The sequence below is a fragment of the Leptonychotes weddellii genome, chromosome 3 (assembly GCF_054177405.1).
Source record: "Leptonychotes weddellii isolate Sample4059 chromosome 3, ASM5417740v2, whole genome shotgun sequence".
NCBI lineage: Eukaryota > Metazoa > Chordata > Mammalia > Carnivora > Phocidae > Leptonychotes > Leptonychotes weddellii.
Genome location: NC_138371.1, coordinates 6,265,240 through 6,292,981, shown reverse-complemented (window position 1 = coordinate 6,292,981; position 27,742 = coordinate 6,265,240). Strand labels below are relative to the sequence as shown.

At 46.8% G+C, this 27,742-nt stretch overlaps 1 protein-coding gene across 2 annotated transcripts in view; it reads right to left on the bottom strand.

Moving 5' to 3' along the window:
- Nucleotides 1-27,742, bottom strand: part of NGEF (neuronal guanine nucleotide exchange factor) — a 94,690-nt gene that overhangs the window by 23,252 nt on the left and 43,696 nt on the right. Inside the window, exons 1-3 of one of the 2 annotated variants that reach the window (XM_081813376.1) lie at nucleotides 13,932-14,091; nucleotides 13,094-13,236; nucleotides 7,013-7,320 (exon numbers count right to left, since the gene is read on the bottom strand). In XM_081813376.1, coding sequence (XP_081669502.1) covers nucleotides 7,013-7,320; nucleotides 13,094-13,236; nucleotides 13,932-14,038 — 558 coding nt within the window. In that variant the 5' untranslated portion in view covers nucleotides 14,039-14,091. Of the gene's footprint in view, nucleotides 1-7,012; nucleotides 7,321-13,093; nucleotides 13,237-13,931; nucleotides 14,092-27,742 lie in introns of those variants that run through there. The other variant, XM_081813375.1, reaches the window with a different exon arrangement.

The window sequence follows — 27,742 nt, the reverse complement described above, 5'->3', positions numbered from 1 at the left end:
CTTATAAATTTCAGAAAGTATCCTGAGTTTTGTATAGATGGAAATAAATGTGCTACTTCCCTTTTTAATGTCTTTGACGATCAGGGTATTCTCCTCCTCTGGTCTATTGATATGAAAGTTTTGGCCCAAACTTTACACCATCTTTGCATTCATGCATAGGTCCTCAATGTATGTTTTTTTTTTTTTTTTAAAGATTTTATTTATTTATTTGAGAGCGCACGCGTGTGAGTACGAGTGTGGGGGAAGGGGAGGAAGGGCAGAGGGAGAGGGAGAAGCAGACTCCACATTGAGCCGGGAGCCCAACACAGGGCTCGATCCCAGGACCCTGGGATCATGACCTGAGCTGAAGGCAGACACTTAACCGCTTAACCAACCAAGCCACCCAGGCGCCCCTCAATGTATGCTACTCTTTTAATGTATCTCCAGATTTGATTTTCTTGTGTTTTATGTAAGTTTTTGCCTTATGTCACAGTAGACAGATCTAGATTTTATTTTTTGGGGGGTGTGGGAAAGAGTGCTTATTTGATTAGGTTGAACAGAATGAGGACATTCAACCTGCTTCTTTTCCTTTTTTCTCCCCTTTTATAGAAATGTTTTAGTTTTTAAATTAAAATGCAGTAAAACTGACTTTTGGATGCACGATTCTATGAATTTTAACACAGGTATAGATTCTTATAACCAACACTGTCACCAGGACACACAACGGTTCTATCACTCCAGAAAAGTCCCCTGTGCTCTCCTGTTCTAGGCACACCCTCCCCGCCCTCATCCCTGGTGACGACTGATCTGGTCTCTGTCACTGTAACTTTGTCTGGTTCAGAAGGTCCTACAAATGCGATCACATAGTGTGCAACCTTTCTGATTTCTTTCGCTCAGCAACGTGCCTTTGACGTTGACCTCAGCTGTGTACATCAATAGATCTTTCTAGTACTAAGTCACGTGCCATTGTACAGAGCTTCGAGAGCCTGCTTATCTGTCTGTTAAAGGATATGTGGGTTGTTCCCAGTTTTTGGCTATGATGAACAGAGATACTATAAACATTCATGTGCAGGTTTTTGTATAAATTGTAAGTTTTTATTTCTATAGGACAGGGGTTCTCAACCAGGAACTACTTTTGCTCCCCAGGGGACATTCTTCAGCTAGGTCTAGAGACTTTCGTGGTTGTCACAACTGGGGGTAGGAATCTATTGCAATCTAGCAGCAGGGATGCCGTTAAACCTCTTACAATGCACAGGAGGAACCTCCCCCGCCCCCCCACCCCGCAACAAAGAATGATCCAGCTCCAGACGTCATAATGTCGCTCTTGAGACACTGCGCTAGGTAAACACCTACAGTTGGGACCGCTGGGCTGTCCGGTGTCTGGTCACTTATGAGAAACTGCCAACTCTTCTCCAGAGCAGCCAGACCATGTTGCAATCCCACCAGCAACATACGTGAATTCAAGCTATCCCACATCCACACCAGCACTTGGTATTGTGTTTTAATTTTTTTTAAGCTAGTGTATATTATCATTATTAGTTTGAAGAGGGCTTTTTTTTTTTTTTGTAGATTTCTTGATTTTTCTATATAGACAATCATCATATCATCTGTGAATAGGGACAGTTTATTTCTAACTTCCCTGCAGACTTTCTCTTCGACTCAGGGATTATTTAGAAATGTGCCCCTCGATTTCTAAGTGTTTGGAGATTTTCCTGTTATCTTTATGTCACAGATTTTCATTTTAATTCCATTATGACCAGAGAACATACTTTGTATGATTTGAATTCTTCTAAATTTGTAAAAGTGTGCTAAGTTCTACCTTGGTGAATGTTCTGTGTGCACTTGAAAAACAATGTGTATTCTGCTAAGGTGTCGAGTGGAGCGTCCTAGAAACGTTATTAGTCCCAGTTGGTTGATGACACCCAACTCTTCTATATCTGACTGATTTCACGTCTCCTGATCCCACTGATTACGAAGAGAGGAATGCTGAAGTCTATGAACTATGTGGATTTTGTTTTAATGTGTGTGTGCACTACTGGATCAGATTTGGTTGGTAATATTTTCACTTGATTTGTGTATTTCCCTCTTTTCCATGCTCTAGACCACAGGACAGCAAACCAGAGCCCACGGGCTGGCCCACTGTGAGCATAAAGAAAGTTTAACCGGAATGTCCATCCCTTTACATGCTCTTTGCGGCTATGACATTGTAACAGTGAGCCGAGTGGTTCTGAAAGAGGCTATAGGGCCCACAACGCCTAACATATTTACTATCTGGTCCTCTAAAAAGGGATGGCCCCCACTCTAGATATTTCCTGACCAACACAGGAGCCACCCGTGGCTCTTGAAAGGGAAGTTAGTTTAAATCACGCAGAATTAAACGTTCAGTTCCTCAGTTGCACCAACCATATTGCACTCAGTACCACATGTAGCCGGTGACTTTGGGGGATGCAGCCGTGTTCTAGACTAGCCCAAGGGACAAGGCACTTCTCTGTGCTTTGACCACTTGGCACAACTCAGCCATCTGGGTGCAACATCTCTTTTGTAGACTTTTTTGGTTACCTGGTATATTTTGGTGTTTAAAAAATTTTTAGTTTTGAGTCAGTTTTTGGTAGCTTCTATTTTCCTAGGAAGGCATGCATCTCATTACAACTTTACACGGTATCTTTTGATCTCCGCTCCATCTGCTTTCCTTAGGACTGCGTTTGTGTATTTCCCCCCGAATGTCTCAAAGCTGACCTCTGAGTTCAGTTAATTCTGTATTTATTCCTTATTTAATAATTAAAGCATGTAAGGTTGTGAATTTTTATCCAAATGCAGCTTTGGCAGCATTCCACATGTTCTTAAAATGTAGCATCCTCCTCATTATCTTTGAAATAATCTGTCAACATAAGATTTACTTTCTTATCTCAAAGGTTAGGAGCATTTTAAACATTTCTGATTTGAGGTTTTTACATTGTTTACATTTACTTTCTTGTTTCGCTGCACTATACCGAGTGATTATGACCAATACAATTTTAATAAATATTTATTGAACTTTTTCTTATGGCTTAATATACGACCACTTTCTGGTGGTATTTATGGGCACTGGAAAATAAAAGATTGCTTCTCTTAAGAGCACTGCTGTCCAAAAGAAATAGAAGTCTCATACACAATTTTAAATTTCTTAGCACCCACTTAGTAACTATTAAAAAAGGTAAAAAGAAACAGGAGAATTTTAACATATTTTATTTAATCTAATATATTCAGAATATCATATCAGCATGTAATAGAAAAATTATTAATAAGGTACTTTGCTTTCTTTTAACCTGTGCTAAGTCCTTAAAATTTGGTGTGTATTTTATACACATGCCACGTTTCCATGAGGATCAACCACGTTAAGAGTTCAGTAGCTACCAATGGCCTGTGGCCACTGCACTGGGCTGCACAAAGTTCCGTAAAAATATTTTAATCCACCTCATTACTTTTTGCAGATTGCTAATATCCATGGATGTCCTACTCTTACAGAAAATACTATAGTGTGGACAGTAATGTCTGCTCACGTTTCTACCAGAGTCCACTCTATCTGGCTGCCAGTTCATAACAGTTTGTAATATTACCTTCTCGTTGTAAAGTGTACCTCTTAAGAATGGCTTTCCTAATCACAGACATAACATCCAGGAGCCTAGGTTTCAAAAAAATAAAAAGCCTGGTAGATTTTCTATAAAAATGACCAAATGTTTTTATGTGGAAAAAAGATACCACAAAGCAAGAAGCCACTTAAGTGCTCGATCGAGGTCAGTCTGTCCAGCTCTTTATCTTGTTAACTCATTTATCTTCACAACCCTGGGATGCAGGTACTAGGATGATCCCAGTTTTACAGATAAGGAAACAAAAGCAAAGAGAGGTTTAGTAACTTGCCCAAGGTCACACAGCTAAGAAGCAGCCGAACTGAGACTCAAACCCATACATCACTTCTCCTATACTACGGGATGGAAGAAAACATTTTAAACATATTAAAAGAATGTAAAAGCCAGAATGTATAAAAAGCTGCCATCCATCATGAAGAAAAATATAAACAACCCAACAGAAAAAAGGGCAAAGGATAAGAACAGGCAATTCATAGACAAGTGGAAACAGCATATGAAAAGATGCTCAATTTACAAGTCAGCAAGGACAGGCAGGTTAAAATGAGATAGGATTTTTCATCCAACAGATGGGCTGATGGGAGCAAACATCATGAAGTCTGCTAACAGGGCTGGGAGGCTGGGTGAAATGGCGTCTCTCCCACCCCGTAGTAGCATGACATGTGTCCTGCCTTTTTGAATGGCAACTTGGCAGTGTCCACCACTACTTATTTTTTTGAGAGAACGAGAGAGAGCGCATGCACGAATGGGAGGGGCAGAGGGAGAGAATCTCAAGCCTTCGCCACACTGAGCATGGAGCCCTAAGTGGGGCTCGATCTCACGACCCTTAGATCATGACCTGAGCCGAAACCAAGAGTCGGACGCCCAACTGACGGCACCACCCAGGCGTCCCTGTCCACCACTTAAACTGCACTTCTCTCCTGACCAGCCACAGTTTCCCTGCTTTACAAATCCCAGCTCACAAGTCCCCAGGGATGTCAAGTGGGCACACCGAAGCTCCCCCTAATCAGCGTCCCCACATGGCCACTTGCTGAGTCAATGGCACGGTTTCCCTGCGAAGTTGAGCGGGATCCACTGAGTGCTCTGGGCAGCAGGCTACTCTCCAGGTCAGCTGCATGCTTCTTCTCCTCCCCCGCCCCACCGCGGGAGCCCCCGGTGTTCGTCCTTGCTCTCACTCAAGCCAGTGGCACTCAGGACACAGGCAGTTCTCACTAAGCTAAAACTAAAACTAAGCTGAGGCTCTACGTTGCTAAAAACCAAAATCAAAATCAAACTGCTGTTGAACAGAACAAATGTAAATATGGGGGGAAGCCTTATAAAGATCTGTAAGGATTTTGCACCTAAGAGTCTTCTTAAATGTATGAACCCCAAAACCAGATGGTGCATTATGACTATCCTTTATCAGGAGAGAGAAGCCAGACACAGCCCGTCCTCCGGTGAGAAGCCAGGAGCCAAGGCCAGCACGTGTTTGTGCTGCATTTTTTTAAACAATGAAAATCTATTAATGAGTAGCTTATTTAACTTTAAAACATTTAAAAATACAGCGATACCTTTATCAATGTGAAGGATACCTTGAATAACACAAAATGACCCGTTTCCTTTGTTAACTTATCCCAGATTCCACGCTGTCCCACAATATAATGGGTCTAGATTTCCAATCAATTGGAGGAGTTCTGTCTTTCCATGGAGGATGTAAGCAATTTACACTCACTGTAACTGATACGTTTGCTATTGACTCTGCCCCCTTATTTTATGCTATTTTGGGGGGGTTTTTTTTTTTTTTACTGTTTGCTTTTACTACAAAGGCCCCCTTCCCTCTCTGCTTTTAGCTTTGCTTATGTCACAGAAGGCTTATATCATGTTTTAAGTTCTACTAGGGTTTATCTCCAAGCTTTCTAAAGGACTTAGAATCTTTACTTCTCTAATTATCAAGGTAAAAAAGAAGTATTCCCCCAGAAACCGGTCTTTTTTCCTTGTTCTGGGGGCGAAAAAAAAGGCCCCGTGGTGGTGATACTGTGTGAAGGAAGCCAAGTACAAAACAGTATTGCATAATTCCTTTCATATGGAAGTCAAAGTTAGGGACGGTGGCCCTATCAGTGGCTGGGGGAGCCCCAAGGTAGGAGGGATGGACAACTGCAGGGGGATTTCTCCACGTGTTCTGGCACCTTCCACGTGCTTGCCTCAGTGGAGATATCCCCCACATGTGTCTTCATTTCTGATTGGGGGCAAGGGGCATCTTTATGTCTCCTCCAGTGTTTTTGTAGACGCCGCATTGGGAACAGGTGACTACACGTTGTTTACATCAGATGTTTCATTAGAAACTCCTGACACAGCCATTTACAAATCCCTGCTCACAAGTCCCCAGGGATGTCAAGTTGCAACCGATCCCGCCTGATCCTCCCAGACACAAATCCAGCCTCCCCAAGCCTCCCCCAGCAGCCAGCGAGCGCACCCTGGTCAGCAGTATCCTCAGTCCTGGTCATGAGCGGTGCGCAGGTTACTTTGCCTTTTAAATACACGAGAGGAGCAAATGTTTCTCCAGACTCCAGTGCGGGAGGGAGGGGCGGGGGTTAAAGTGAGGCAGACATCTGGGGCTAGAACAAGTTCAGAACAGGTCTGAAGGGGCGTGTGAATATGGGGGACAGGACACGGATGAGGACATTGCACTGAACCAAATCTCTTCCTTTCCCCCTCTATCTCCACTTTTGAAATTTCACGGTGAACACACGTGTGCACAATCACCATTCCTCCCCACCGTTCTCTCCCCTTGCCCTTGATCGGCCGCGCTCCCGTCCCTCTAGACCGCCGGCTTTCTCTCTCCACCTTCGCTCCACTGAAATGCACACGCAGATTTCTTAGCCCCGTGTTTCCGCATGTCCGTGACTGTAACTTTCTCATGGATCACTTCTCCCGCTAGCAATACACCGTTAGGCAACCCAGTGCTCTTGCCTCGGCCTAGCTGACGGGCAAGGTCTGCCTGGACCATCAAGAGGAGCCGGGAGGGCAGAGCCCTCCATTTCGGCACCATTTCAGCAGGGTTCATGGGACTCCGGAATACAGCAGTGGACGTGAACCTCAGGGGACTGACTTCCTTCACAGGCTCAGTGAGCTGGGTGTCACCGAGGGCACCAGGCTCACGTGTGCCCGGGGATACCCGACAGTCGCTCTCTCCTGATACAGCGACGCCCAAACACGCACGACTGGGCTGAGCTCTCCTACAAGGTAACGAGCTATTTTTGGTTGCCTGTGAAATACTGTGAATTTCCCTGCCTGTTCTGGATGGCTAAACCCTGCCAGGGATTCTGGCGAGCCGGCGGGGGCGCCTCCCTCACGCAGAAAGCCTCAGCCGAACCGGTTAAAACACCTGTACATTCTGAACGGAGCTCCCACCCCCTGGGGTGGCCCTTTACCTCCTGCAGTTTGATCTCCTCGGGCTGGAGGATTTCCAGCACCCCGCTGCTCTGGATCTCCGGGAGGTCCTGCCAGAGGTTAAATCTCGAGTGGGGGTTACTGAGTAGGCAGATCTGGGGCAGAGCCTTCCTCTCAGGTGGGCTTGCTTTCTCGTCGTCGTCGTCGTCCTCCTCCTCCTCCTCCTCTTCTGGAGTCTCCTCGCTGACCGGGGAGCTGTGGGCATTGGTGTGTATCTCTGCATCCTGCTGCCTCCTGGTTTCAATTTCTTGGAGTGTTGATTTATCTCGGTATTCCTGATACAGGAGCCCTGAAATCAAATAGAGTTGTAATGAAGAAAAGGGAAAGATTTCAGAGGAAGATCTTTCCCAATCACTAGGTCAAGACTTGGTCCTCTCATCAAGGGCAGATGCTGTGCCCAGGAGAACAAAAAGAAAGCCAGCCCGCCTGCGCCTGTCCCCACAAAGGGCTCTACCCGGCCCAATGAATGTCTTCATTCCTTGGGAATGATCAGCATATGGAAGTTCTTTCCAACAAATAAATAAATCCCTGAACGCATCCAGAATCCAGTCACACAAATATATGCTTTCCGCACACACACTTGGCAAACGAGTCTAGAACTTGATGTGTTAACAACCAGTGTGCATAGTTGATGGAAATGTCCCGATTATGTTTCAATATCCCAACAGTATGCTTTCCCTAGCCTTAAATGCTTCAATATTAAAACTCAAGTATGTTCATTTGTGAAATGGGAGTAGTTGTAAATTCTCATTTTTGAAGGAAAAACCAATAGTTCATCAACCTTATGATTCAAAAAGGAAACATTCCTTTTTTGCTTTTACAGTTTCAAACTTACTTCCCTGACCAATTGTACTTAAAATAAATGCATTCTAAGTCTTGGGGGCACATATGAATCAGCACAAATGTAGCATCTCCGGGGGGGGGGACCCATTTCAGACATCCGGTTTTGGGGTGGAGGGACTGTCTTTTTACAGTAGGAAAGCCTCAGGGGAAAAGGGGGGTCCTGGCCCCAGGCAGTGGGAGAAGGGGAGTGGGGGAGGAGTGGAGGGGGTCAGACCGCTAAGGTCTTGTCTGCCTGCCATGCCATGGAAGTGGCAGTCTATTCCGTGGGCAAGAGGGAGGCCCCGAGAGACCTTAGGCAAGCAACTCTGGTCTCCATCTTTGGGTGGGTGTGGATAGGAAGAGAGAGGCTGTGTTAATTCCCCAAGGGGGTGATGATGGAGGCCTGAACTGCAAGGGCGGGGGAGGGATGGAACCACGTGCCTGGTTCAGGGAACAGGGTTAAGGTAGAAGATGGGTCCTGGGGACTGCCTGGTGCTGGGGGGCGGGGGTAGCAGAGAGATCCAGGTGCTTCAGAGGGGCTCCCAGCTAGAGAGGTCCAGCAGGCAGCTAGCTGAACACACTGGTCTGGACAGCATTCGGGGCCCCTGGACATGTCTACTTATACAACAAAGATAATTTTCCCAGGAAAATTCTAACTGGGATAAATGTACCACTTGTAAAGCACTCTCTCTTACAATGCAGACAAACGTTAGCGATTGTTCCTTTCTGACTGCATTGTTGAAGGTATCTAAACAGGAGACAAAGGAAGGATAGAAAACCTGAATGTGGCCGGATCATGTATATTCATGAATGGGAGCCCCATAAATCTGCCCTGTGGAACTAATTAGTTGGCTTCCTATGCCCCATAACGCCAGATTATAAAGCCTTTACGGTAAGTACAGCATTTACTTTAAAAAATTAAGATCCTGTGATTTTGCAATGTTACAATCCAGCAGAATACAACAGGAAGGCAATCTGACAAAGGAACGAGAAAGAGAAAAGCGAAGTCTCTGTTCAATGCAATCCGGACTGAAGATCTATAAAGACAGAAGTTTAACGCCACTGCATTCACCACGACCAGTCATGAGCATAAGACGTAACTGTTGTGCTGACCTTGAACCAACTGTTCTCCTGTGATTCTGATGCACGGTGTTTACAGAGGTTTAAAGAAACCAAGTTTCCACGAGTTGACTTGGATTCACTTTTCAGTGCGAATGAGCCTCCCACCCAGCAGGTACTCAAATATCTGTTGCATTGAACCCCTTTTAAAAATGCAGCTTTGGGGCGCCTGGCTGGCTCAGTCTGCAGAGCATCAGACTCTCGATCTCAGGGTTGTGTGTTCGAGCCCCACACTGGGTGTGGAGCCTACTTTAGGAAAAAAATGCAGTGTCGAAGCTTCGCCGAAGTGTCTAATTTGGCATCTTTTTGACAGTTCAGAAATATGTCTTGTACATGCTATCGTGGGCACATATGGGTAAGTACTATCTCCAGCGTCTCAGTGTTATACATATGGTGAAAAGAGACGGAAATATCAGCGTTGTGGGTAGCCGGGCTGGAAATATTAATTCTGAAATCACATTGTGGCAGACACTGTTGGCTGTCTCTCCTGTATCCCTCACACCCCGGGTTCCCAGCTAGCAGGGGAGGGGTGTCCTCTGGGGGCTGACCCATTCGGTGCTCAGGGAAGTGGGTGAACGTTGACTGATCAAAACCCACTGTGACGTTATATAGTACACGTGAAGCTACTGTTACACTGTATGTTAACTGGAATTAAAATAAAAAATTAAAATAAAAAAAACTTTCTCCGGAGGGAAAACAAAAAGCAACAAAACAGAACAAAATAAACAAACAAAAAAGAAAATATTCTTTAGGGAGCTCTCAGTTGTCTCAGTGGTATAATGGCTTAGCCTTAGGGATTCCCTTGACAAGAGAAAAATCACAGAAATTAGACTCAAGACTTAGAAAATAAATGTCCACATCTAATGTAAATTTCCCTTAAAATCTGGCCTCATATGCCCTATGAGATTTACAGAGAGCACTCAGTCCTAATCTCTAGGTTCAAAGTGTACAGGTTGCTCATATATATGCTGAAAGCCAGGAAATAAACTTAACAGAAGCACTTGGGAAAAAAACCATACTTCCCTCCCTCTTGCCAGTGGTGGGTTCAGACATGAGCATGACACAACCCGGCCAAGGAAAGTAAGGGGACATTTTACATCCTTGAGAAGGGCTTCCCAGGGCGCCTGGGTGGCTCAGTAGGTTAAGCATCTGACTCTTAGCTCAGGTCTTGAGGGGTTGTGAGTTCAAGCCCCACGTGGGGCTCCATGCTGGGCGTGGAGCCTACTTAAAAAAAAAAGAGAGCGAAGGGCTTCCCAAAAAGATGTCCTTCCTCAGCAGACACCTGAAGAAAAACTTTTCTTTTTTGCATTTACATGCGGCTGCTTGGGGAATGCCATGCCTGGAGCTGTGGCAGCTATTTTGTGACATGAAGCACAAATGCCGAGAATGGTGGAGGGAAAGGTGCTGGGTAACTGCTTGGCTGAATGAACCAAATTCCAGAATTTTCTACCTCTAAATGAGAAAAAATACTGCCATTGTTTACGGTCATTTTTTGCTGGATATTGTTACTTTTAGCCAAGGACTCCCAACACAAGTAACTTTAGAATTTTCTTAAAACTCTTACTTCTTTCTGAAGTATTTAGAATATGAATTTAAATACCAGTTTTCCTGGAATTACTATGACTACAAAAAGTTATTTGACACATTGTGTAACCATTTTTCAATGCCTGTTTATTTTTATTGGTCTTAAAGTCAGACTAATAGCATAGCTTTACCTAAGGAGCTACATGTTAACTGATTAAATTTCTGTATTCATTGTTCTCTTAATATGTTTTCCTATCTTGTATTTTGTACAGTCAGCAAGCACAACTTTATATGAAAATGAACTTTACTGGTAAAATCTTGCAGCTGGTATAGTATATTCGTGCAGATATACAAGACCCAGTTCCCACCTTCCCTACTTCAAATGTTTTGTACCAGGCTGGCTGCGCTGCCCTACAAAAGAGGGTAAGTCCCCAGCTCCTCTTGCCAAAGCCCCTGGAGTCATTCAAAAATCTCACTTTCTGAAGAGAGTCATTTTTTTCTTTGAATCACTCAAACACAAACTTCTAAAGGGCGGGGGGTTCATTTATTTTTTAGCAAGCGCCTTCTATGTGCCAAGCATTTGTCAGGTCAGAGACAGCAGCAGTGGGCACGGGCACGCGAAACCAAGGGCCGGGGCTCAGGGGCTGTGATCTGTAATGACAGCTGCGCACCGTATCGTGCACAGTCCCGGAGGAATTCCGTTCCGCCCTCCATGGGAGACACCGCAGACTCGAACATGGGGTCTGCAAATATGCCCATACGCGTTTCCTACTTTCTTCCCTGCTTCATTTTACTGTGGTTGTAGGAGTCGGTCCTTTCCGGATAACCTGGCAAAGGATTCACCTCCTTCCTAGAGCTAAAAGCAGGGAGGGCTGTTGTAGGACTCTGCTTAGCACAGCCCCCAAGTCCGTGATGAGGGAAGTGAGAAGGTGCTGACAGCTCCGGGCTGTCATCCGTCCGTCACAGCTGGTGAGCAACTACTATGGATCCAGCCCAGGAGCCAGGAAAAGATATTCACCAATTATACCAGCAGATACTGGAAGCGGGCAGTGGGAGAAAAGCCTGAGAATGTCAGTCTCTACACTTTGCCAGACGAGGGATGGGGGGGCCAGCAGGGGTGCGGGCCAGAGCCCAGCTTCAAGCCTGTGCCACTCGCCTAACAGGACCAGCTGCCTCCAGGACAGGTGTCTCCACACGCCCCGATGCAGAGGAGAGCCTCCCTCTCTGGGCAAGGAGGCACGGAGCTCTCCACCCCCACTCTATGTCCTTCCCAGTTACGACACGGATGTGAGCCGCGGGGGATCCCTTCCAAGAGGGTGGAAGTCAAGGTTTTCAGCGTCTGGCAAGGCAGAGGGGGTTGTCCTCACCACAAAGGACAGTGTGGCAGAGAGGTGGGAGAAAAAGGTTTGGAGGAGTCTTTGTCTTCAGCTCAACCCCCCTCCGTTCCCCCAGCAAATAAAGGGCGAATCTGCCACCATCACGGCGACCAGCCAGCCTGACGCCAACCAAATTCCCGGAGTCAGCGCTTCGCACGGCACAGCGAAGCGCCTCCGCCCCCTCAGCTGTGCCCGGCTCGGCTCCTGTCTGGCTTCGGTCTGGAAAAACCCTCCCAGGGGAGAGGGGGCTGGCCCCAGAAGTCTCCGGAAGGCAGGGTCTCCTGGGGCAACAGAAGCTCTACTTCCACTTCGCATCTATCTGAACGTCTGGGATGGAGGACGATGGCGATGTATTTAGGGAAGCGACTTTCCAAACCTAGAATTTTAACTTAACAGATAAACCGTCTGCTACACTGACAACACTTTAGAACGAAAAGCTTTTCTCAGCAGCTGGTACCATTTCCCAGGGAATGGAACCCACATGACCCATTCACTACCACCTCTAGTGACTGTGATGGGAACTAGCTGGATGTCATTAGCAATTTTTGACTTTTAAATCCAAGTGCTCGGGTTCTTGGGACACCTTCTCAATCCGCTGTCTGCATTCATACAGTACGGGAGCCGCAGTGGCGGGGAAGGTGCGCACACAGGCTGCGCCCCACACCTCCGGCCACGTTCCTGGAAAAGCCGGGGAAACCAGGCTTGCCTTCCTAACCCAGGGGCCTCTGGGGCGCCCACTTTCTCTCCACTTTCCCCTGTGCCAAGTCCCCCATGCCTCTTCTTGCCGAGCCTGGGTCTCTGCAGAAACCATTCTCAGACTTTGCTGTCTCTGCAGGTCTTCCCAGGGCCCCTGGGGTGGGGGGGGGGCGCTCAGGCAGCACCCCCTCCTGCAAGGCCCAGCAGCACCTCACCCCTGGTCTTTCTGGCAAAAAGGACAAGGGGACAGAGGGCCCTTCCCCAGGAAGGGGCTGGGCAGGTACACCTCTTGGGAGAGCAGGACAGAAATCCATTTGCTGAAGCCCAATTATATAGCACTATTGAAATGTGGTGGTTTTGCCGATGGAACCATTTAGAGCCAAATATGTCAAAAACGTTCCTTAGTCACATCAGATACCTTTGCTCACCGAGATGCAACGACATCTCAGGAGCAGGGGGACCCTCAGAGTCCGCCAGAAACCCGCCTTTCCCCAGCGAAGCCCGGCTGCCGCCAGGGACACCCACCTATTTGTTCGATGAGGTTTCTCCAGGAGTCGGCGGGAATGGGGTGGATCATCTGCAGGGCCTCGGTGAGCGTGGTGGGGCTGTCGACGAGGGCCGGGCACTCCTCGGGTGTGGCCCCATTTCCTGGGGTGGAGGACGACTCGCTGCCAGAGAGAAGGAGGGGCAGGGCCTGTTATTTTTAAGCAATGACACACCTTGGCCAGCTCGCGAGTGGCGTCCGCACAGGGGCCCTGGCCAACTGGACCCTATCCGGGACGGTCCAGGCCGAGCGGCCGTCGCCCCTCCGGGCCAGGCGGGCCCCACAGGCCCTTTTTGTCACCTCACCAGGGAGCGACCGGGTGATTCATTCCCACACCAGCCCGCCCGAAACCTTCATGTTTTCGGAGCTCGCGGGCAGGCGTCGGAAACTTGGCGCGCCCTGCCTGCTCCGCGGCGCCGACCGGCCGCCCCGACGGGTCCGGCGGCCGAGATCCCAGCCGGCGCTGCTCACCCCGCGCCGTTCGATGTCACACGACCCCCGGCCCCCGACTCCCTTCGGGCTCCGATCCTCGCGTCCCAGGGCCACGCGGCGCGGGGAGGGGGGCGCCGAGCAGGACGCGCGCGCCTAGGGCGCTTTGGGAGGGAGCGCGGGAGGAGCCCGGGGCAGGGGTCCCGGCGTCGGCGGCCGGAGCCAGGGCGCACTTCCAGCCCCGGGCGCGGAGGCTGCACGACCCGCGGCGCGGGTGGGAGTGGGGGGCGGCGGAGCCGGGGGCAGGCGCTAGGCCGCGGGGGGTCGGCGTCTCCCGCCGCGGGGGGAGCGCAGAGGCGCGCGGGGGTCGCGACGGCCGCTCGTTCTCACCTGCCCGGCAGGTGTCCCGACGCCGAGTCGCGCGCGTCGCTCTCCGAGGTGGAGCTGTCGTGGTCCACGGCGCAGGCGGCACTGAAGGCTGCGGCCAGCAGCTCCATGGGGGCCGGCGGCCGGGCGGGCGCTGGGGCCGGGTCGCGGGCCGTGCCGGGGGCTCGGAGCCGGGCCGGGGGCGACGAGTGGGCTCCAGAACCGGGTCGCAGCGCGCGCCGCCCGAGCCGGAGCTGCCGCCGCCGCCGCTGCCGAGCGCTCCCGCAGGCGGGCGGACCGGCGGGCGCGCGCCTGGAGGCTCCGGGTTGCCACGGCAACGGGGGAGGCGGGAGGCGCGCGCGCGGCGGGGGCGAGGCCGGGCGGCGGCGGAGCGGGGGAGCCCGGCCTGGGTGCGACCCGGGCCCCGCGGGCGCCGACTGCAGCCCGGACCTCCCTCCCGGCCCGCGCCTCCCTCCCCCGCCGCGGCCTCGCCCGGCCCAGGGAGAGGGACAGGCAGGATGGGTGGGGGCCGGCGACCAGCGCCTTCACCTCCCGCCCCCTCCTCGTCGCCTGGCGGCCTCCTCCCCGCCCCAGCTCGCCCCGCGAACTTGGAAGGTATGGGTCACGTGACCCTCTGCCCCACGCCCCCTCGAACCTCCGCCCGGCCCACGCGGCGCATCCTCTGCTGCCCCCCACAGGCACCGGCCCGGGAACCCCCGCCTCTTATGCCCCGGACCCAGCTTTAGTGGAGTGCGTCCTCATGGACGTCCTCACTCTGTCTGAGGGAGCCCCAGGTAGAGACTGGGGTCTTAAAGCGACCCTGCACCCCTGCTCCTGACAGAGACTATGGAAAGGGGGACCGCCGGAGGCCTCTTCCCTGCGGGTCTGGCCGCCCTCGGAAACCCCGAGGGTCTGGTGGCCGGGGTTGGGCATGGGGGAGCGAGAAGAGGACAAAGTGCCCTCAAACTTCCACCCGGTTTCCCTGCCTGCTCACATTGGCCCTTGCGATCTGCTCCTTCGGGTTAACTAGTTCAATCCACTTCTGGATACACAAAACCAGCAAAAAGGTCTAACTGGAGTCGAGTGGAATGTGAGTGATCCGGTGTGATGCGGAAATCTAGAGGGATTTTCATCAAGCGAGACCACTGGCCTGGTCCTCGGTGTCCTTTTCTGAGGCCAGCCTGCCCGCTCCCCCGGGTGGGCCCTCGGTGACAGCGGCCAGCTTCTGCAGGCCAGGGCGGGTTCCTGGGGATGCCTGGGGGCGTGGGGAGTGGCGTGCAGAGCAAAGTGGAAAATCTTCCTCTGCACATTGCCCCGTACCTTCCACCCACTGGGCATTTATTTAAGTTAACCAATTCCTCCTTTGGGGATGCAAATAATCCTGGTGGGAGGGCTTTAGTTACTGGTTAGTAGGTTGGCTCTATCGGGTTCCTTAGCCAGCCATCTTGAACACCGAGGTTGTGGTAAAAGGGAGAGTTTGGGGCGGGGCGAAAGAAAGCAGCTTGAGGGGAGGCTTGTTGCCTGGAAGGGAACTCCCCTCCCCAGACACTAGCAGGAGAACCCCCATGGGCCTTCCCCCAGTTCTGACTCTGGGAAAAGGACTCAGGTTGACTGAATCCCAATCCCTAAAGCTGCCACTTCGCCCTTGGTCACCTCGAGGGGCCACGATGGAGGGGTCTGACGTCTTGCTCTTAAGGCTGCAAATTATTTGCATGACAACCACCTGGTCTTTTTCCAAGACAAACCCTTTCCTTCCTTGACTCATTCCACGGATCCCAGACAACCCTCTCCTGAACTCCACATTTTCATCCGCTCCCTGGCCATATTTGCCGTGATGCCTCCTACACATTCCACTATGGCACACGCATGTCCCCACTGCTCTCAGCAGCCAACCAGGAGACCAGGCAGAACCCCAGAGCTGGCCTCAACCTTCTTCCTGTCACCCCATGCCTCAGGGCCTTGCTGAGCCCCCTGGGTCCCTAAAGTCCTTCAAAGTAGTACTCCCCACCCCCACCCCCTGCATTTGGACCTCTCCCCAGTCCATCCTTCTCTCTGCCCCTTTTCTAAATTATGGGTCTGCTTTGGTCCCTTTCCTGCTTAACAACCTGCATTGCAGTCCCATCACCACCAGCCCCCTGGCACAGTACCAGGCTCTTCACCAGCATGCCACTCCTTTTCTGTTTCCTTGGGGCCACTGCCCTTGCCGGCTCCTCTGGGGCTTTAGCGTCACCACATACTTTTCCAGGCTCTGGGCTTTGCAAGTGCTGTTCCCTCTGCTAGAACTCTGCTCCCCTGGTCAAGTCCTCACTCCTGCAGGTCGAGGCACACGGGGGCCTCCCCACCAGGCCCCTTCCCCTGAATAACCAGTGGCATTACCTGGCACTGTAATTCTCTGTGAATAGGGCCATCCTTACACTAAGCCATGGTTCCCTCCATGGCTCATTTTTCATCAGGGCCCAAGGAAGAGCACTGTGTGGACAGTCCGTACGACCTACCTCTTAGGATGGTTTCACCAGCCCTTAAATTTGATGTAACACTAAGCTGGAAGCTGTTACTTTCACACTTTGCTTCACCAAGGGGAAAAGATTCATTTTTTTTTAAATCAGAAAATACTCAAGCGAAATTACATATATTAAGATGAGCATAATAAAACCTTCCAATTGAAAAAGAAGCTAAAAATATCCTCCTAATTATAAAATCGGTTTAGAAAGTCACTGAGTTCTGAAGGCATATAACTTTAAGCTAAATCCTGCACATTCTCTCTCCTGTCAGATTTAGTGCTCATCAGGCTATTACTAAAATCTCCATTTAACCAATATTTATTCAGGATCATTCACAAAATATAGATCAATATTTCAAATATTTATACCCGATTAGCACATGGTAGGTGCTCCATATGATTTGCTAAGATATTAATGGCATATTTTTCAAAAATATTCAGTTATATATGTAGCCTAAACATTGTTTATTTCTTCCTTTGCGTTATAAAAGGTAAATATTGGAAACAAGGGGGATTCTTATTTATGTAGCAATCTCTGCTTTGAGGAACCCTCATTTAGATTTACAAATGTTACTTTATTCTGGGAAAGAATAGGGAAAACCAGAGGAAACTTAGAAACGATCTCATCCAACACTTTGATTTTACAGAAAAAGCAGCTGAACCCGAGGGTTAAAATGACAAGCCCAAGATCACACAGCTGGCAAATGGCAGAGTTTTGAAGTATATGCTAGTAAGTATGCTATATTGTGTGGACAAAGGAACTGCACATTTCTATTCACTTATTCTGTTTTATAGGGTCACATGGCATGTCACCAGGTTCTCAAATGTTAAGACACATTTACATTTTTAAATCTAGTAGGAAAACGACTTGGATTTTTTTTTTTTTTTGGTAGTAAGAGGATAATCTTTACATTTACATTGGAAACGTCTAGAAACAGGTACTTGATAGTTTTTAATTAAGTTACCTGTATCTTCTAAAGCCATAAAGACAATAGTTTATTTTTGTCACCCTCTGAAGGCTTTTTACTTGCTTTGAAAATCAACACTTTTAAACCACATAGGCAGCCCCAGCAGTCAATCTGCAAGGGGTTACTGCCTCGAGGTTAACTGAACCCCCAAAATTCAGGGAGAGAGTTAGGAAAAGGACAACATGTACCCCTCTCACCATACTGCAGCTCCGAGAAACCTGGAAATCCATACCTGATGGATATAAAGATTTCTCCGCTTCCAGAAGTCGATTATTCTTTTGGGTGTTTGGAAGTATTTTGCTGGTGAGGTGGAGTTCTTCCCTTACTTTTGATCATGAAGATAAATCACAAATGTGGGGTTATAAATGTTACAGAAATAAGTTAAAAGCAATCAATTTAGCTCTCTGAAGTGAAGAATTAATCTTACCCAGAGAGAGATTTAGCCTTTGCCTTGGGCTCCTGGGAGGTGATCTCTAAGCCACGGGGATGGCTTATCTGATAAGAAGAGTGTCTTTGCTTTCCTGGAGACCTGGGACCAGATAAGGTGGGGGCTTTGGGCCGGGTGATAATAGCTCAACCTCCAGAGGGGCTGAAGACTGAGTGGCCAAACAGTTCTAGGTGACTGAGCCCCAATGAAAACTCTGGACACCAAGACTCAGGTGAGCTTTCCTGGCTGTCACACGTGTGAGTCCTGGTCAGAGCTCCACTGGGAGAAGACAACTGGAATTCCAAGTGGACCTTTTCTGGACTTTTCTGTCCATGCATCTCTTCCCTTGGCTGATTGAAATCCGTAGCCTTTCGTGGACTAAGCCATAACTGTGAGTATTACAGCTCTCAGTGACTTCTGAGTCCTTCTACTGAATTTTTGAACCTGAGTTAAGGGTGGGTTTGGAGACCCTCAAACTCTGCAGTTGGTGTTAGAAGTGAGGGTGGACTTGTAAGCTGTCTGCAAACATCACCAGCCTCTACTCTGTGTTCCCTAAACAGCCTACATGGATGTATCCTTGGTTCCAGTCCTCCTTCTACAGTTATTGAGTGTAGCATTGGCATTCCCTGGTGGTACATCTTGTCCTTCTTTGGCCAACAAAGATATTTCTTTAACTGACCTCCTTGGGAACTAGTGGGCTTCTGGGGTTGCTGCCTCAAGCTTGGAGGAGGTCGCTGTGACCTGTTTTGGTGCGTAAAAAAAAAAGAAAAGAAAAGAAAGAAAAAACCACTTAGGCTGGATTCACTATTTTGGTAAAGTGAGGAGTATTTTGTGTTTGTTCTTTTTCTTTGATATGGTTGCTATGGTGGACAGTTGTTACAGTTTTAGTTAAATAGGGAAAAACTCAGAGGGACGAAGAGATGCATATGAACCCTTGGGCTGGTTTAAGGAGCTAGGCCAATACTGGATAGGTTTCAGCGATCCTGGGAAGCAGGCTTACTTGCTGGAGACTGATATTGCTGTGCTGAATTACATTTTCAGAATCAAAAATAGGTGGCCAAGCTTTGCTCCACGTCCAGATGTGGGAGGCAGCCTGGGTGCTGTTGCTTGGCCCATGAAACATTGGAATTTCCAAAGCATTTTGATGGTTGATGTGTCCTTATAGTGTCCTTAAAAGGCTGGGACAAATGCTGGCCCTGTCTTCAATTATGAGAGGCAGACAATCGTATGGCCTTGAAAGAAATGTATTTCTCAAAGCTGACTCCCTAAAATAACTCATGGATAAGAACCTGTAATGCTTGTGGTCTTTATCTGGAACTGTGGGAAATGAGAGGAGACCTGGGCTGTGAATTTCTTTGGAATATTCCTAACCAAGAAGCCTGGGACATATATGGTCCAAGAATTTTGGCTGTGGGTGATGTCATGGGCTTTTGACCAATAGGAACATCCTGAATAAGGGGGAATCAAAAATACTGTTATTTTCAAGGTATGTTGAGGCTGAAATTTAGAGTAAATAGGGAGTTGCCCCAGTACACATAATTTACATTTTAGGTTGTGGCCATGGGGGTTTATACACTCTTTGTTGAAACTCAAACTGTAAAGGGATGACTAGCCCACCTCCTTCCACTTAAATTTATTCATTTTAAATTATCTTATAAACTATATAGTTAGATCTAATTTAGTCATATATAGTGAGTATAGTGTACTATACAAATAGGAATTAGTATTAGTATTATTAGTACTTAGGAAGCCTACATTTAGCACTAAAATACATTCACTGTTGTAATGAAGAATTTATTGCTTTAACCATTATCCAAAGGTAGCAAAATCGTGTAGGTACGAAATGAGAAAGAAAAAGATGTCCATTCATAAACAAAGTAGCTTTGAAGGAATGGCACATAGTTAACAAAATTAATAACGAGAAATTGTTCACGGACTGTTCCTTGAAAATTGCACGTAACTGGATTTCAGAGAAGTATTTTCCATACCAAGAAGTAAGGAGCATGGTAACTTTTCATTTTCTGCTGAAATCAGTCACCTCAGCCTTAACACCCAGGAGAGAGAATGTTCTTTGTTAAGTCACCAGGAGTAAGCATAAGGATTTAGAGTCTCATGAAAAGGCCAATACGTGTTTGCTGGGGATTGATCACTTTGCAAAAGCTCTTTTATGGATGAGAACAAGATATGCTGTCAGACCAAGTGCCTGGTCCTCCACTGCCCATCATCACGTTCACAGCCAAGCCTTTTCCCCCTGAAATTCAAAGGTTTTAGCTACTTTTGATATGTCTATTTTAAGGACTCTAATAAGGGAACTGGCGACCACAGTGTACAAATTAGCACCAAATAAGTGGATGCGAGCATAAAGAGAAAGCAGATATTTCAAGAACCTATCAGATACACAGCAATCAAATCATTTTAAAAATGAACAGCTAGTGTTCGCTGAGGCTTGGAGACTGTCGTTTGCCTCTGGGGGTGGGAGTGTGAATTGGTACAACTCTTCTGGAGGGCAGCCTGGCAACCCAGAGCCTAAACCTGCAAATGTTCATACTCTCTAGCGAAGAGATTCTATTTCTAGGAATATATCCTAATAAGCTGTAAGAATCTGTGTGGAAAAAATGAGCTATAAGAATGTTTATTGTCATGTTATTTTTAATAGGGAAACATTTGGAGCAACCTAAATGTCCAACGATAGGAGATTGACTATTCAAATTAGGACCTATCTCTAAAGTGGAGTATCATGAAAAACGATTTAGAAAATATTTAACAATCTGGAAAGATGTCCATAATATACTGAATGGAAAAGCAGATTCCCAAACTGGATGGTAGTATGATCTTATTTTGTTTATAAATAGACTTCTGGACATGGAACTTTAGGCATCCATATATATTTGAAGAAGGACTGCGAGAATGATCGCAAAAACATTTCAGAGTACTTGTAGTTGGTTGGATTCTCAGGGAATTTTTCTGTTTTTCTATTCGCCTGCTTAAAATTGTTTCTACAATAAATGTGTCACTTACGTAACAAGGGGAAAAAAGTTGTTTTCAAAAACAACATCAGTCCCTTAATGTGCATAAATTTAGAGCATGGGTTTAAGGCATTCACATAACCGTGGAGAATCCTGATGAACTTGAAAAAGAGGGCTGAGCTGTTGTGTGTTCTCTAGAATTACATGATGTGGGGGGGTGGGGAGGAGACACCTCAATTCATTACATAAATCTTGTAAAAAGCTCTTTGGTTTCTAAGGAATCATGAATTCAAATTTTACAGTAGATCACTTCCTGGCATCTCTAAAACTAAAGCACTTACCTGATAGTCTAATTGGCCTGGTTATAAAAATAGTCCCTTTTCCAGAAATTCCCCTCTCCTTCTATAATTCCACAAGCACGACTTCTAACCAGGATGCTTTTCTGCCTTTTCAATTGAAGTCACGGTGTCATAAAGAAGTCATAAAAGAAATCACTGCCTCCTGTCAAAGGCAGGTCTCCCTAAGGCCCGAAGCCCTTCCCTGCCCCTGCTGGGTGGCTACATCCCACCTGGGCTAGTTCAAATGCCGGCTCCTCCATGAAGCCCTCCCCCCATTCCATCCAATAGCTGGCTGTATTCTCTCACTCTTAGGCTCTCCTGGAGCACTTCACCGAGCTTCTCTTAAAGCTTGATTACTTTCTTGGAGAATTAATTCTCTGTCCTTTGGGACCATGCAAGGAGACAGGAGTCAGCCTGATTGATGTCACCTCCCTTGCTGTGTGGGCAGAGACCTTGTATACATCCTCGAGGCTCTGGACATCCACAAGCACACAGGCACGCTTTGGTATTATCCCAGTGCCTCAGGTAAGTCACAGTCTTAGAAACATCTCATGGATCCTTGTCCTTTACCCACTAACTACAGACCTTCACCTGCTACTCTCTAGAAAGTTAAGTGCACCTTCAGCTGGAGGGACCATTATTACCTGGGGGGAGCATCAGTTTACCAACAAAGAAATGAAATTTCACTTTTGTTTCTTTCCCTGTTTACTGTTTACCCTTCCCCTGAGCTGACCAGCTGATGCTTCTTTTCCTAATTTTAAACCCATGTCTCATTTTTTCCATGCAGTGAAGATTGCATGCTAAATTGTCGCTATTGCTAAAATGTTACTCAGCCCTTGGAGTGGCTTTTATTTGTCACAGAGTCAGCAGGATCTCTAGGCCTGTTGCTCTGTTAGGCTCAGGGTAAAAGACAGTCTTTAATAGTCTCTTCTTCTTAACCATGAGGATCTTTTGTAGGGGTCTCAGAGGAGGGTCTTAAGCTCTCCAGAAAGACATTCTTCCATTTGAAATTAGCATTCGTTCTTAAAAAAGAAAGAGACTCTAACCTGTCATCAGTTGAGTATTTTCTCTTAGAAGTGATGGATTCTTACCAGGAGAGAGGAAAGCCTCCTTGACACAGTGAGTCAGAGCAATGACAGAACAGAATGGAAAAATTCCTACCCTTGAGAACACCTTCAAATATACAATGTCCCTTCCTTAACCCAGCACTCTACCTCCTGTGAATCTCCATCAATGGTGCACTTGTCTTAAAGATGGAGCACTCTAAGTTTTCTGGATTAAATCCACTGTTATTATCAAACTGAAAATCTTCAGGGGAAACAGGCTTTCATATACGTTGCTGATGAGAGCAAAATTGCCCAATCTCATATGGAAGGGAATTTGCCCGTAACTGACAGAAGCACAGATGGGCAGTGGACTGAATGTTTTTGTCCCCCCCCAGTTCAGATGCTGAGATCCCAAACCTAAGGTGATGGCATTTGGAGGGGGGGGGGCGCTTTGAGAGGTGATTAGGTCATAAGGATGGAGTCCGTGTGAATGGGATTGGTGTCTTTATAAAAGAGACTCCAGAGAGATCCTTTGCCTTGGGTTTGGATTTCCCAGTTTCCAGAACTGTGGAAACTAAATTTTTTTTTTTAAAGATTTTATTTATTTCACAGAGAGAGACAAAGCGAGAGAGAGAACACAAGCAGGGGGAGTGGGAGAGGGAAAAGCAGGCTTCCTGCCGAGCAGGGAGCCCGATGCGGGGTTCGATGTGGGGTTCGATCCCAGGGCCCTGGGATCATGACCTGAGTTGAAGGCAGACTCTTAACGACTGAGCCACCTAGGCGCCCCCTAAATGTTCCTTATAAGGCTCCGAGACTTTGGTATTCTGTCACAGCAGCCTGATGGCACGGAGACAGTTTGCCCTTTGCCCCAGCAATTGCATTTCTAAGAATTTACCTTGAACTATGAAACAAGATACGCACAAGGTTATTTGCTGTGTCATTATTTTTTTTATAGCAAAATACCGGAAAGAACCTACATACCCAGGAAACTGGATAAATACGTTATGAGGAAAGCACACAGTGGAGTACTGTGCAGCTGGAGACGTGAGCATGGGGAGGCATTCCTGACCCGACAGTGGGTGATTTCCAGCTTTGTGTAAAAGGAGCGCGCCGTGAACAAGCCTATGAAGTATGTGAACTAAAGAAGGGGAAGTTACACAGGTCCACAAGCAATTTTCTTGGTCTTATCTCAAGTAAGAAGTGCAGGAAGGAAAACAGAGAAACTAGGAAAGTTGGTTACTTCCAGAGGTGGGGCAGAGGGTAAGACTTTTCTGGGTATACCTTTTCATATAGTTTTGACTTGTAAACCATGTAGATGTTTTACGTATTCAACGAATAAAGAAAAATCTGCAAGTCTGGGGGTGAAAACCAGACTCTGGAATTGAAAATAAACTGATATCAATGAACCTAAGTACTTATCAAATTGATAACATACCCACACAGAAAAAAAAAATTCAAGGAATTTTTGAATTTCATATTCTATACCATTACTGAGATCTATCTTTTCTGGGACTAAAAAAAGCAAAGAAATTCTAAACTTCACTCAGTAGGTGGTGTGCGTTGAATTGTGTCCCCTGAAAAGATGTGCAGAAGTCCCAGCCTCTGGTACCTGTGAAGGTGACGTGACTTGGAAAGAGGGTCTTTGCGGATGTAACAAAGCTAAGATGATATCATACCGGATTAGGGTGGGCCCTGATCCAATAACAGGGGTCTTTATAAGGAGAGAGAAATTTGGACACAGACACAGAAACACAGGAGAACGCCATGTGAATACGTTGGCAGAGACTGTAATGATGCATCTCTTAAACTAAGGAAAGTCAAGGGTGCCAACAGCCTGCAGACCCTAGGAAAGACGCACACAGACCCTCCCCTGCAGCCCTCAGAGGGAGCATGGTCCTGCCAATGCTTTGATTTTGGACTTCTGCTCTCCAGAACTGAGAGAGAACACATGTCTATTGTTTTGAAGCCACTCAGGTTGTGGTACTTTGTTACAACAGCCCTAGGAAACGAATATGGTAGATTTGTTGTCGGTGATGGCGCAGAGTGACTGAAATTCTGTAATTGGAGAGTAGAGAAATATCCTACAATGTACTGATGTTGACGGTCAGGGTCCTCGCTTTTAGGAAGGGGAGATGCCAACACAGAATGGGGAGAGTAAAGAGGAACGCCGTGTGTGGGATTGCAATCGAAGGTATCCATTTGAGCACATGTACACACCCACACACGTTTCCTAGCTGTGTGTCCTGCAAAGTCCTAGAGGCATTGACCTGCCGGGAGTAATGAGCACACAGAGCCACCAGATGTTGGTTTCTAAATACTGTTCTGCACTAACAGGAACCAGGGCTCTTTGGAGAACTGGCTGACTGCAGGTCTAGGATATAGAAAGTATAAGAAAGTATATAAAGGATCTTGCTCTGTCAGAAGGGAAGGAAATGCTCAATGATGGGAAGAGATGTATCAAAGAGACATAGTAGCCAGCTTAAAGGGCCTCCTATTGGTTACATTTGTGACAGTTTGAGCATCAAGACTATGACAGTAATGGATTAAAAAGCACATTCAGGGGCGCCTGGGTGGCTCAGTCGTTGAGCGTCTGCCTTCGGCTCGGGTCATGATCCCAGGATCCTGGGATCGAGCCCCGCATCGGGCTCCCTGCTCAGCAGGAAGCCTGCTTCTCCCTCCCCCACTCTCCCTGCCTGTGTTCCCTCTTGCTGTGTCTCTGTCAAATAAATTAAAAAAAAAATCTAAAAAAATAAAAAATAAAAAGCACATTGAACTAAAAAAACCAGACCGAAAACAAACTCATTATGAATCCATACTGATACTCAAAAACAGAACAAAACAAATCAAAAAACAAAGGAGGAGTCCTCTTCATAGAAAATATCACCTAATATAAGTAGAAGGAACACTAGAACATTCCCATTTTGCAATTCCCAATGTAATGGTTAATTCAGGAAGGATCATTAACGGATGTTAACAGGTTATTAGAAAAGACGATGTTTGGGCGCCTGGGTGGCTCAGTTGGTTAAGCGACTGCCTTCGGCTCAGGTCATGATCCTGGAGTCCCGGGATCGAGTCCCACATCAGGCTCCCTGCTCAGCAGGGAGTCTGCTTCTCCCTCTGACCCTCCTCCCTCTCATGCTCTCTGTCTCTCATTCTCTCTCTCGCAAATAAATTAAAAAAAAAAATTAAAAAAAAAAAAAAGAAAAGACGATGTTTACATGGTTTCAAACGATCTCTCTACAGATGACTTAATAGTTGCCAAAGGAAAAATCGTACTTTTTCTTCAGAACAATCTGGCAGCTTCCACACTAACTAAATGATCAAACTTAGCATCAGGAGTAGTGGGTCAGCTGACACAGTTATCTCCTGATGGGATGCAATTTGAAGCACACATCACCTGGATGGCATTCTTGCTAAATATGGTTAAGCTGCATCTAATGAAGCGTCTAGCCCTGACTTCCCCTTGAAAGATCATACAGGCAGAAAAGGAACAAGTTAAAACACCGCGTTAAGGAGGCAGTCACACAAATCCACAGTGGGGGCCACGCTGCAGTCAACAAGGCTGGCTTCTCAAAAGGTCAGTCAGAAAAACAAAGTGAGGAGATGTTTTAGATTACAGGAGTCTGAAGAGAACAAACCGACGAATGCAGTGCTTGAAACTTGGTGAGATCTTGGTTCACAAATCCCAGCCGTGAAAGCCATTCTGGGGGGCCATCAGGAAAAATTTGAATAGAGATTGGATTTTAGATAGATTATGGGACGGTTGTGAATTTTCTTAGGTGTGATAACGGCATTCTGATTACGTAGAGGAACAGCCTTATTCTTAGAAGCTGTACTCCGGATTTTTAAAATGTGAAGTGTTATAATGCCTGCAATTTACTTTCATATGGTTTAGTGGAAATGGAGGAGGGAGAGAGAAAGCACAGGTATGCAGGCTGTTAAGTGTTTTGAATCTAGGCTGAGGGTATATGGGAGTTCGTTGTACTATTTCATTTATTCTGGTGTTTAAATTTTTTCTTTATAAAAAATTGGGGAAAAGGAAAAATATTTAGAGAAACAGCACATTTGGTTTAAAGAAATGTATGAATGATCAAGTTTAAATGTAGTCGGTTGTAAGATGGAGAATATTGACTTTGGGATGGTACAAAGGCCAAGGGAATGAAGTGGCATTTGCCAGTCACCTTGCCAAACTCGGGAGCTCTGGGGTGCCAGGACCCACTGGAATGTGAGCTCCACAAAGGCAGAGCTTTTGGTCCCTTGTTCACTGCTAGACCCCCAGTTCCTAGAGCAAAGCCTGGATCATGGTAAATGCCCAAAAAACACCCACCTGATGAAATGAAATGTAGATAGCTCAGTGAGAAACATCTTTGTCTGATTCAGATAGACTCTTGGTCAAAGATTAGAACATTTTTAGTGCCTTTCACATATATTATGAAATTCCAAATGTTTATACTGGTTTCCACCCAACTAGTGTCTCCCTCTGCATTCTTTCTAATAGCCAGTATTAGAATTTTAAACAGTTTGACAATTTCATACATGAAAAACAGTATATTGTTCTATTTTACATTTCTTTCTTTCCTAGTGAAGTTTTTGGTTTGTTTGTTTTTGGTTTGTGATTTTTTTAGCATTGTTCTTTTGTGAATAATCTTTGTGTGTTTTTTGCTTGTTTGAATTTTAGGATGTATATGTTTTTCTAATGGATTTTAAATACAGTGTGCCATGTTGTTTATATGAGCTTAAAAAAAATGGTAGGAAATTTTGTAGGAAAGATCAAAGAATCAGTGAGAACTGATGGATGCTGAGTGGAGGGTGGTGGGGTCGGCCCTGCAGCCACCCTCCCTGGCCCCCCTGGGAATCCTCGCTCTACTCTCCCACAGGAGATGAGGGGCTGGGGGGCAGAGAGAAGCCTCACAGGGTCAGCCCCTGCCTTGAGGCAGGTGAGATAATTGTATCACGATTTTATAGAAAAGATGTAGAAAAGACAACCAAGGGGGCACTGCCCCTCTCAGGACCATGTGGGTGGGGTGGGGCTCAGCATAGGCCCCTTAGTCCTGAACAGTTGCTGAGACCTCCAGTCACCTGCAGGAAGTCCCCTGACCACTGCCTGTGTCCCCCTACCTCTGTCTGAGGCAGTTTGATCTGAAACCGTCACCATCAAAACCAGACTTGCCTTGTCTGTCGGTTCAGTCTTTTTCTCACTAGCATATGATCAATTTCACCACATGCTTCCCAAAAAAATGCAAGGAAGAATAGCTGACGAATTTATATCAACTGCCAACTGTTCAGTAATTTATTTATTCCACAAGTGACTGTTGAGCATCCACTATCTACAAAGCCCTATAGACAGGCCTCAGCACCTGCTGTGACAGCCAGCACGCGCATCGCTGGCTGTTACCGACTTTAATGATCGCTGTGTGAAATCCCAAAACCTCACACGAGAAAATACTGAGAATGTGACACGAACACATTTATTTCATCTTTATGGTCTCCGAAGGATTTATTTCATTGTCTTTCACAGAATAGAGGCCTTGTAAATAATTTTTGAAAAATTGCTGGGTAAATGACATATTTAATGCTGTAAACTTAGGGC